At 36.8% G+C, this 11,961-nt stretch overlaps 1 protein-coding gene across 2 annotated transcripts in view; it reads left to right on the forward strand.

The window, feature by feature from the left end:
- The window catches only part of LOC107088685 (protein FAM163B-like), a 28,231-nt gene extending 20,902 nt beyond the window's left edge, over positions 1 to 7,329 (forward strand). For both annotated transcript variants that reach the window (XM_015381004.1, XM_015381005.1), the window contains 2 exons: positions 1,811 to 1,926; positions 3,952 to 7,329. In XM_015381004.1, coding sequence (XP_015236490.1) covers positions 1,834 to 1,926; positions 3,952 to 4,398 — 540 coding nt within the window. In that variant the 5' untranslated portion in view covers positions 1,811 to 1,833 and the 3' untranslated portion in view covers positions 4,399 to 7,329. The remainder of the gene's footprint in view (positions 1 to 1,810; positions 1,927 to 3,951) is intronic.
- Positions 7,330 to 11,961: the final 4,632 nt, after the last annotated feature.

Consider the following 11,961-nt stretch of genomic DNA (forward strand, 5'->3'; position numbering starts at 1 on the left):
GTTTTAAATTTTTTCTTTTCCAAAACACTCCCAGCACCTTAGTCTAAAAAAAGGTTCGATAAAGGTATGATAATCCTTTGTGATAAAATACCTAGTTAATTAAAAAGTGACATTTCCATCTCTACAGCTATATTCAGTGAGTTCAGCAAAAATGTATTTTTCTTTCAGGACGGCATTGCTTCCAGTTATCTTTAAATACATTCAAGCAAAAGATGATGAAACATTTTCTTAAAACAGTGAAAGATGAAAACATGATGATTGCTCTAGCCACAACTTCCTGCTGTAAAGTCAAAAGCATTGAAGGTCTTATTCCCCACCATAACACTGCAGGGGATTTGGACCTATTTCAGTTTAGTTTACCTAGAAGTTTTGACCCACTGGGGAAACAGTAAGTACATTATAGAACACTGAACTTTTGAAAGTAAAATTCAAACAATACAGCAAGACCATTACAAGCTCTATTGCTAGAAAGTAATATGCTGATTTTTATATCTTTTTTTCTGGTAGTGTACGAAAACAATTCACAAAACAATTACGCATCAAAATGATACACATCCTTTATAAATTCAAGAGGGCTTAAGAAAAACACCAACAGGACTTAATTCTTCATCTGAAGACCTTCCTCACTTTAGTAAAGGAGAAGCTGAGAAACAGACAAAGAGCAGAATGTTTTAAGCTATAATAATAGATTTTCACTTATTCTGTGTTTTTAACCCTATTTCAATTTCCCTTTAACGGAGAACCTCCACCAAAATCCTTCGGTGGACTTCAGAAAGTCTACTTTTTGTGGGTCTGAAAACAGCATTAGAAATATTATGTTACTTTTTGTTTTACTAAGAACATGAATAGAAAAGATCTATCTATGAATGTTCCAGATGTTTTCCTAGATTTTCTCAGGAAATTATTGATGAATTGGTTTCCTTAATATCTGTTCTTTTGCTATTAATTTTTATTTAAACCCAAAATCCATGGATTACGTTCAAAGCACGCATTACTGTTTCATACTAAATGATGCAGGAAAAAACACAGCTATTATCCTTTTTTAGAATATTGCTTTGTTTCTTTAGAGTATGCAGCTTTTTCTGTCATAAAACCAACCTTGAAGAAATATTTGAGCATTTTCTACATCTCTCTACATTGATGGAATTTAAACATAGAAAAATTATTTGCAATAAAAACAGGAGGTCTAGTTTCATTTTAATTTGTACTAACATGGACACAACATTCATACATGCTTTAAAAGATATTGTAATTATATTTATATGTCATAGTGACTCATCTATATAAATGCAGCTTTAACCTCTATGTTTTATAGTGTGGCATTTCTCTCACTGTCAACTTTTAACAGCTTCTTTGTCATCACCCCATCTTTTCTCCTGCTCTCTCCCACCCACTCTGCTTCATTTTGGTGCCCTGTTTGCTTTTGTTCCATCTACCCCCATGCTTTTTCCTCCATCTTTTACAGCATTTACATCTTTGCTCTACTGTCATGCTTTTGTCTAAATTTGTCTTAAATTTGTACAGCTGTCCTGCACTTGATCTCTGATTTCCCCCTCCCTGGCAGACTGAGTTCCCCTCTGAGATCCTGTCTATGTTATGAACAGCACTTTTAGAATGATTCCATTACATGCCTTGTAGCTGCTGGATAATTCAATAAGCACCACTGAGCTGACACATGGTTATGATCTACTTAATGAAGCTACTGTACTGAATGAAGTGTTCGCCTTTTCCTCCTCTGTTTGCACTTTCAATTCCATTACCACTTTTTCTGTTTGTCCATTCTTTCCTTGTTTCTTCTTGCTCTTTGCAGGGTGTTGATGGAGAGCCATTCGAATGACAGCCGGGACAGTGGTCATCACTGGTGGAATTCTTGCTACAGTTATATTACTCCTTATCATCGCAGTATTGTGCTACTGTAGGCTACAGGTGAGACTGCATGGAGCATTTATTTTTCAATAAACATCATGCTTAGCTCCTCAAATCCTTGAATGCGTGCAGAAATTCTACTGGAATAGGAATTAACTTTACCGAACTTTCCAGACAAATTCCTGGAAGTTTTATTAGGTTTTCTAGTTACTTTCCTGGAACTTAGCATTGACTTTCAGACAGCTTACAAGGTGTTTTACTCATACTCAAATGTTTCTTTCAGAACTTAAAATGTGATTTACTCGAACTTAGTACTTTCTTTTGTCTTAGATAGTGGTCTGCAATTTTCCACATACTTTCTAGGAACAACTTTGGAAGGTACTATGCTGAACTTCCTAGATAAATTGGTGAAACTTGCTGATTTTTTTTTTTTTTTCAAGAATTATATTTTTTCCTCTTAACTGCATCAAATGATCTTCAGAGGAACTTTAAACTTCCTTGGAACTCGCTGCTTGCTTACATGGTACTTTCTGGTAAGATTTCCAGAATTTATCTGGAAGTCTTCTGAAACCTTCCTAAGGCCTTTTGGTTGGGTATTAAGCTAAGAGGTGCTGTTTCAAATCTTAACACATACAAAACCACCACCTGAAAGATCCAACAACATACAGTACCTGGATCTACAAACTATAATGTTAACTTTTTTAATCCACCTTTATTCTTCCATTTACATATCACTGAGACACATTTCATAGATTAGTCTGTTTCAACCACACATGGCATGGATTAGGAGAGTTTCTCCTAAGTTCTCAGAAAGATATATGTTTAGGTTCAGAAATACTCTTGAAAGCAAGAAATTAACTTCAAGTTTCCATGAAAGTAGCTTTATAAGTTCCATAAAAATTACATCCAATATTAAGGTTCTATTAATATGATGCTTGAACCATTTACACCAGGAAACAACACCTGCTGTCATAATTATTCCCAAAATTAGTTCCATATGCACCATTAGAATTAGGAGTAGGCAATTAATTGATTTTGCAATATAATCGTAATTTTGAAAAATGCACTTTTCAAATCGCAGCAGCACCAAATTTCAATCACACTATAATATTTAATAAAAGTAAGACACTACATTTCTTACTCCAGCCCTTTAGGTGGGAGTAAAACCCCTGAAGTTGCAACACAGAAAGGTAGAGAGAATTGCAGCTATAGCACCCAGATCCATGCATCCACTAAGATTAAATTAAGTTTTCGCAAAAATGGACTCTGGGCCAGCTTTCAAAAACTGAAAGCCTGATTCATTTTCTCAAAAAAAAAAAAAAAAAAAAATGTGATGCATCATTCGCCTAATATGTGAAACTACAAAACAGAAACTCCCAAACTGTGGCTTGCAGAAGAGTTCAGATCCCTTGTGCATTTTCATAATGTTTTTCTCAACTTATACAGCAAAAGCTTTTGGGAAAAGAGTGCATGGTTTCCCTTTTTGTGTCTACAGGGGAAAAAAACAAATCAAGACAATCAGGGCAGCCACCTCCATAATAACTCAAATTTATTTCAGTTGGTAAATACATTTTTGATGCCTTTAATCTCAGCATTAAAAAAAAGCTTTTCTGTTAATTCTTAGGGTTTATTAGTTAGCCTCAGAAAACAACATATAAACTAAGGAAGCCATCATACAGAATAAGGGTCAAAATGTAGTAAATTTTAAAGCAGATCAAAGTTATAAAGAATCTTTGAACATCCCAGTAAACTATTCATTCAATCACCCAACAGTAAAGAGTCTGATGCAACATCAAACCTACCAAAATATATCTGTCCTTCTCACCTGACAAGCTGACATGAGACAAAAATCAAACACTTTAATGTACATGAAAAATATTACAAGAACTTTTTTATTTTCTTTATCTGCATATAGAAATAGTTTACACCATCTCACATTTATGCACTATTATGTGTTAGTATCTCCTATAAAATCCCAACTAAACATACAAACTAAGTTTTAAAGATTCAAGGTATAATAAGAGTATAATCTCAAAGCACTGTGTATCTGTTACTTTTATTACTTCTGTTCTTTCCATCCACCAGTATTATTGCTGTAAAAAGGAGGAATCAGAGTCGGAGGAGGAGGAGCCGGACTTTGCTGTTACGTCCCGCATCCCGCCGGTTCACTCCAACCACAACATTGTGGCGGCAACGGCTGCCGCCTCCTCCATTCCTAATGGCCCCGCCATTTTCTCCACCCCGCCACTGGCTAGAAAACTGACACGCTCGCAGACCTTCTGTCCATCCTGCACACACTATGACTTGCCTTTCTACCTTCAGCCTCCTCCTCAGCCGCAGCAGCTCCACCACCACCAGCCGGAAGGACTGAGGAATGGTGGAGACCGCATCAGCTACCGCAGCGTCCAGCAGCAGGATCTGGACCTGCCAGTGCCTGTTAACATTTCAAACTATCGTAAGCCGAACCTGGCTCGCTCAGTGACCATGAGGGAGATGTTCCAGCGCAGCTGTAGCATCAGCACTGATGTTTAGCTGAGCAAAGGTTTTCTCTGTGACTTGGCACAGCCTCTACTGGACAGGACTTGAGTCGGGCCTTTGTTGAGTCTCACTTTACCTTTCACCACCTGCAGATTGGACCACACAGTTGGCTCTCAGGACAATTTTCCTTTCTCAAACTCACATATTTTCAGGTCCGTGAGCTTATACTTGGGCCAGCCCTACATATTTAAAAGTGTTTATAAATGTCCTTGAATGAAATAAGCTTTGCTTTAATTTAAGTGGTAAAGTTTGTGTTATCCTACTACCCTTCTTCTTGACCTGAAACACTTGCAGCTTACTGCAACGCCAAAATGATGATGTGCTCAGGGGGGATTTTCTCTTTTACACAGCTGCTACAAATGAAATATGACTGGGAGAAGTCTGGTGTTGTCCTATACTAAGAAGGGATGATCTGTTTGTTCCTCCATCAACAGATTATAGAGATTATCAAATATTATCCATGAAGATTGGAGAGGAAGAGGAGGAGGGTGTTTTTACATTTTAGGTGCCACCCGCAGATGTTTTTGATAGATTTAACTTTGGACTGAATATCTGAAGACATTAAGGGCTCACAGAAGATTTGAATACCCTCTCATTTTTCAAATCCTTCCATGTTTTTACTTTAATAGTCAGTCTGAAGATCAGCAGACAGCACATGGTGTTTATCCAGCAAAAGGGTGCAAGGAAAGTCTGTATGTTCTTACAGGCAGAAAAAATGCTGTGTTGCTGCAGAATGTAAGTGTATGTAAGTGTATGGGCATGCATTGTGTGTTCAGTTGTTATGACAACATTTTCAATTCCTTACAATCAAACACAAGGTGTCACCCAAATGCTTAATGAATGAGGAGCTGAAGGCGTGTTGCAATAATATTTAATTGTGAGAGGGAGGAGGGAACACCATGTGTCACAGACACATCCATGTAGGTTATATGACAAACCCTAATACTTTGTGTTTATTTTAGTAATCAGACAGTGTAAGACAGATTGAAGTTGGGAAGCATTTTTCTTTTCTTGTTTCTACCTTACGTGTGATTTCTGTTTTTTTACTGAAGCTTCAGCTTGTTCAACCTTTTGTTTTATGTGACCACTGATATCCGGATGCTTTGGCTTAAGATTCACCCTTAAAGGCACATGTATCAAATATTTAATAGGCCACACTTCAGTTTCTTCCCCTTTTCTCTCTCTGGAATCAGTGGACTGAAGAAAATGTACTCTTGCTCTAAAGTACTCTGAGAGGTCCTGTTCTTGTTTTTATTTTCTCCACAAGGCTGACCAGACTGGCTCAAGGGCTGATATTCCAACTGGAAGAGCATTTTATGATCCGAGGACTTACAACTGAAATTAAACACTTCTTGATTTCAAAGCAGTCAGCTAAGAGAAGGATGTTTTTAGGATCCTAAAATCCATTTTCTTCATTAGATAGATTGCTGACACATTTGTACCTTTCACTCTATTTTTGTCTGTGTAGAGTTTATTAACAATCACTGTAATTTATTTAACAAAGACTGAAAAAGTGCATCATTTTGTTTCCCCTCTCATAACATGAGCAAACACAGTGCCTTCCAAAAGTATTTATACCCCGTTTTCCGATTTTGTCCCTCTGCAACAAGACCAACATAGTATGAATAGTAGTGCAACATTGTGAAGAGCTTCTTAAGGTCATGTATGACAATTAATTAGTCCTATAGAAGAAAATAAGTAATTATTAATTAATGGGTTGTTATTTTTAACGTTTACCAAAATGTGTGCATTTTGTACTGAAAACCTGCTTTAGAAATTGGTCTTTTCGAATAATATCTAAATTAAACTTTTTGATTGATGACACTGTAGATCACCCTAAACATCATTGCATTGGTGAAACAAAATGTGGGCCTATATCAGGGGATACTTTTCTTCATCTTTTTGGGAACATGGATAGAGTTAAACACAGCAGGAATCCTGAAAACAAATTTGTAAAGGCTGCCAAAGAGTTGAGACTTGATGATCACTTCCAGCAGGACAAAAGAAACAAAGAACTAAAACATACAACCAGAGCGACAGTGAAGTAGATTCACGCTGAAATCAACCGACAAAAAATAGGCAGCTTTAACTATAGCTAAAAATTGCTCCTGAGGCGATTTAAACAGCAAGCCACACTATTCAGTTTTTGCCATTTATAGCAAGTGTTGAATTCTACTATTAAGGATGATGTGTTTAGGGGGATCCTGATCCAGTATTGATATCGTAAATTCGCGCTGATATCAGCTATGGAACGAATATCATAATATCTCAGTATATATAAGCTTTTTCTTATCAATCCAGAAAATATCCTTTGACGTTTATGGATTAAATGTAACAAACTGAATAAGATTTAAGAGGTAAAATACTTTTGTAAGGCACTTAACAATAAGCCACAGTACACCCACATAAATCAAAATATCAAGGCCATAAACACAGCGCTCCCCTACTCCATACTCTGATTATATCTATCACAGCTGACTGCCCAGCCTTTGCATTTACATTTATTGAAATTAAATTTTTATCTTACTTTATCTAAGTCCCTTTAAACATCATGAGGAACAGCATAAGACAAGCAGGTCTGAAACCCAACCTGGTCCTCTTAGAAACAGCCATAAGTCAACATGTGCACACAGAACACACACAGATGCTCACTACAGTAGATATTGTTAATATCTTTGAAGCTAAATTTGTTGGCAGTTGCACAGCAAATGTAGTGCCATATGGAAGTATGAGAGAAATATATTATCAAGAATATTATTATTATTAGAGGTGTTTATGAAAATGAATTGTGCTTTTATGTTTGGATATTTAAATTTGTTGCATTATTTTATGATCCAGCTGTTTTTTTCAGACTCGGTATGGTACAGCAGACATGTTTCTGTCCCTGTTTCTAATATATAACTAACAGACACATTGTTGCTAATAAAATTGTGTTAAAATCTTTCTGCCCTCTTTTTTTGGTAACTGTTGTGCTATTAACTTAGAGATAATCAACTAATTAACATAATTGATCCTTTCTAATGTTCCTTACAACGAAATCTGTTCTCTGTGTAGGACCTATTTTTCAGGCTAAGGGTCTTGCTGTGGGAGCTGGCGTTCCAGTCTTTGGGGTTCGAACTGGATACTTGAAGCCAGGGGTGTCAAACCGGTTCCAGAAAGGGCCGTGTGGCTGCAGGTTTTTTTTTCCAACCAAGCAATAGGACACCAGACATCATTCATCTCATCAAGTCATCATGTTAAGATTGCACTCAGTTGAGTCTGGTGTGCGATTGCTTGGCTGGAAAGGAAAACCTACAGCCACACGGCCCTTTTTGGAACTGGTTTGAGGCCCCTGGCAGAAGCTCTATGCTCAGGGCCCTATGTCCTACATGTTTTAGGTGTTTTCCTGCCCCCACACACCTGACCTGAATGGGGAGGTAATTAGGGCTTTTTCAGCATGTGAGGACTGCAGAGGGGGAAATGCAGGCATTTGAATCAGGTGTGCTTGAGTAGAGACACATCTAAAATATGAATGACAGTGGGCCCCGAGGAACAGGGTTAAGGAACTCTGCTCTAAACCACCATTCCACTCTATTTTCTTATCCGTGCTTGGTTTGATAATTTCATAAGCTGAAACAATTCTGGCAGTTGAAATATCTAATGCCAAAACTTTTCCAGGAACAAATTTATTTAATTATAGGGTTACACCGGGCCTAATTAATGGTTAAGGGGGCTGAAAACTCAATTATTATCCACTATGAAGACTAGATTTTTACCCTTGGGATTTGGGATGTCCAGGAGAGAATTTTTAACATGGCTACATTTGTTTTAAGAGCAATACAAAGTTCTACATGACAATAGTAACTAATATATCATTGTGTCTTAAAGAAGCTAAAAAGGTAGCGTGTTCACAAATTCACAGCAATGACATTTTTCCAGAGGATGTTACTGGAAGAAGAACAATAAAACAGACTGTGTTTGTTCATCTTTCGTGTCTGTAAGCGACATTAAAGTGAAACCCATCAACATATCATCATCGTGAGAAAACAGTGAAACCAGCCAAGTTTTAAACTTCACATCAGCACTGAGGTCTGCATTCAAACAGCCAGCCTCAAGGCAAAGAGATGAGAGTCATGACTCTAAAGATGTTTGAATGACAAGCAAGAAGCAAGAGCAGAAAGGAGGGGGGGTTAAAGTGATGATAAACAAATCTGTCAGAGGTGAGGAGATGATAGACACTTGGAGAATGCAGATGAAAAAATGAAAACAGGAAGCTTTAGTGTAGCAATAAATTAAATGAATCAGAGAAGCAGAGCAAGTAATCAAGCAATATAAAGAAAGAAGCAAAAACTATTTCTGGGAGGAAATAGAGGTAATTATTAGAGAGATGAGTCAGAGCTCATGAATGAAAAATAAAACAGCACAGAGTGCACAACAGATGGAGGAGGAAAGCAGAGGAAATCCAACCAAGGCCAGCCTGTCTGAGACGTGATCAACCATTTTGTGAAGGTATTTATATAACAGAGCTAATGCAGTCATATAAATTATATATATATATACATATACATATATGAAGGGAGACTACAAGGTTTTGTTTACAAATTGATCTCAGATGGTAAAATGTTTTCCACTGTTTTAAATCCCATATTGAAGAGGTTTCTAGAATATACTTTCATCTGCCAAGAAATATCTTAGATATATATTAGAAATATTATATATTAGAACTATCCTGTGATGCTGAGAAACTAGTCCATGCATTTGTTACTTCAAGGCTGGACTATTGTAGTTCTTTACTACCAGGAAGTCCACAAACTGTTAAAAGCCTTCAGCTGATCCAAAATGCTGCAGCCAGATTTCTGATTAAAGCTAAAAAAAAAAAATCATATCTATCCTATCCTGGCTTCTCTTCATTGGCTTCCTGTTAAATCCAGAATAGAATTTAAAATCCTCCTTTTTAGATATAAAGCCTTAAATAGCCAAGCTCCATCTTATATTAGAGATCTGATTTTTCCTTATGTTCCTAACAGAGCACTTCGCTCTCAATAGCCATGTTTACAAGTGGTTCCTAGAACTTCTAAGAATAGAAAGGGAGGCAGATCTTTTAGTTATCAGGCTCCTCTCCTGTGGAACCAACATCCAGTTTTAGTCGGTGAGACAGACACCCTGTCTACTTTTAAGACTAGGCTAAAAACTTTCCCTTTTTTGATAAAGCTTATTGTTAGAGAGGCTCTGGTTATCCTGAGCTATAGTTATGCTGCTGTAGATTTAGAATGTTGGAGGACATTGGGACCCCTTTTTCATCATTCTGCTTCATTCTATCTCTATTCTACCACTTTGCAGAATGCGTTAGTTCAATCACTAACTGAGCTTATGTATGGTCTCTCTGCTTTTTCTCATACAGTAGTAGCTTCAACTGGTCTGTTTCCCTTTTGGCTGTGATGCCATCCTGGAGAGAAATATCGGCTATGCTGCTGCTATCGACACCTTTGTTTATAGATGTCGAGGTCGGACAGTTTTCCAGTGTAGTCCTGTTTCTCCGACTGTGTCTAGCTGGATGTCCTCTCTTCATCCTCTGACATGGGAGTTGGCTCAGAGCTCGTCTGCCTGGCTGTGTGTTTCCTGGACGGAGCCGCCTGTAGAGCTGATTGACAGTTGCCTTTTGTATTTCTGCTTTTTTTCTGTATGTCTGCTTCTGTCTCCTTGAACCCCAGGTGGCCTCTGATGGTGGCCTCTCACACTGAGCCTGGTTCTACTGGAGGTTTCTTCCTGTTAGAAGAGAGTGTTTCCTCTCCACTGTCGCTACAGGCATGCTTAGTGGGAGGGATTGCCTTCGAGTCAATGAGTCGATGCAATCAACTGGTTTTTCTTAGATAGAAATCTTTGAATCAATTTGACTGTATGACCAGGTTGAATTGTAAAGTGACTTGAGATGAAATGTTTTGTGAATTGGTGCTATATTAATAAACTGAATTAAATTCAATGAATGAGATACAATAGAAATCAGAATTCCTAATAAACTTGTTGAACCTGCAACTATTAGTTTTGATTCAATTCTGTTTGTTTATATATTTCCAGTCGGCAATGCGTGTAATCTCAAAACACTTTACAGTGCCAATTGAACCTAACCATACAGGCAGATTAGTTAAAAAAAAAAGGCCATATCCTGCAGATTGCATCAATTCACAAATGTACTCTTCCGGGAGGATTGATTTTTGTCAGTGTAGAATTGCAGCAATCCCTTACGTAGCAACAGTGCATTCTCTGTACTATACTTTACATGCATAGTGGCTGCATATCCAGGCCTTGGTGATCTCTGACTGTCCCAGTTAGTATTCAAACTTCAGAAAGCTTCCCTGTTGTATTTCTAAAGCCCACTGACCAAATCTGGCTTCCTAATACAAAGAGCACAGATTGAACTTGACATTGTTGCTTCTGCCATGCTATGGGCTAGGTTCATGACATGTCGTCATTTTGGAATATTTACATATTGGATATCCATATGATAAGCTGACAAATCGAATAGTGTGTGAGTGATATTTATAAAAACGCATGGTTCCAAAACACACATTGGATTAAAAAAACAATAACAATAAAATATTAGATATTTGTGGTGCACATTTGCCATACCTCCTTTGTTTTTAATAAATGACTGGCTTATATATTTAATTAAAAAAATCCCCAGAAAACACAAACATCCAGGTCTGACGTAGTTAATGTAACATTTTGGATCATTTTTGTGTAGATAAACCTAGCATTAGAAACTATCCCGTTTTTTTTTTTTTGTTTGTTTGTTTGTTGTTGTTTTTTTGTAAATACAAAAAAATAATCAGTGGTTTTGGAGAATATTTATCGTTTCAAGTGTACAAACCTTAAATATCTTAATGTTGATATGCACCTCACTGTTATGCTGTATTTTAGTTAAAAGAAACTAGTCCTGATGATAAACCCGGACCAAGATCTGACCCAGAGATCCGTAATCTCCTAAATCTGATCCTGTTTGATGTTGTTTGCTTCTCTATTCAACAAATTTAGCTGATTAAGGTTTAAAGTAACTTTTATTATAATATTCAGAGTAAAATCGAATCAAGTAGGTCGTTAAGTAGCAGGACTATCTAGGAGGTACTAAATTCATCAATGAATGGTTTCATTCTGTCATGTGGAGGATAAAACTAGTTGATTTACCAATATATATACAGGTACATTTTAACACCTACCAGGCACCAAGCAGTTTCAATATTTAGAAAGAATCAGAAATTGACACTAAAGCAAAATTAAGTTTTGAAATTGAATAATAGCTATAAATTTGGTCCATTAGGGGATCTTTGGGTAATTTGTTTGACAATATAGAGAAGAGATAACAACCAGTAGTGTTAATATAATCTGCATAATTTTTGGCTTTTACTAAATACTCTTAAATGATGTTTTACTGGAATGTATATATATATTGTTGATTTAAAAAAATATTGTAATGTTTACTATTCTATCTTTACTAACAATTATTAAGGGAATTGCAAGTTTAGTTTTAGAAGTTTTTTTGAAAACTGAGTATGTACGGCAACATATGCTGAAACTATGCTG

Source organism: Cyprinodon variegatus, unplaced genomic scaffold (genome assembly GCF_000732505.1).
Source record: "Cyprinodon variegatus isolate N-32 unplaced genomic scaffold, C_variegatus-1.0 Scaffold227, whole genome shotgun sequence".
Classification (NCBI taxonomy): Eukaryota; Metazoa; Chordata; class Actinopteri; order Cyprinodontiformes; family Cyprinodontidae; genus Cyprinodon; species Cyprinodon variegatus.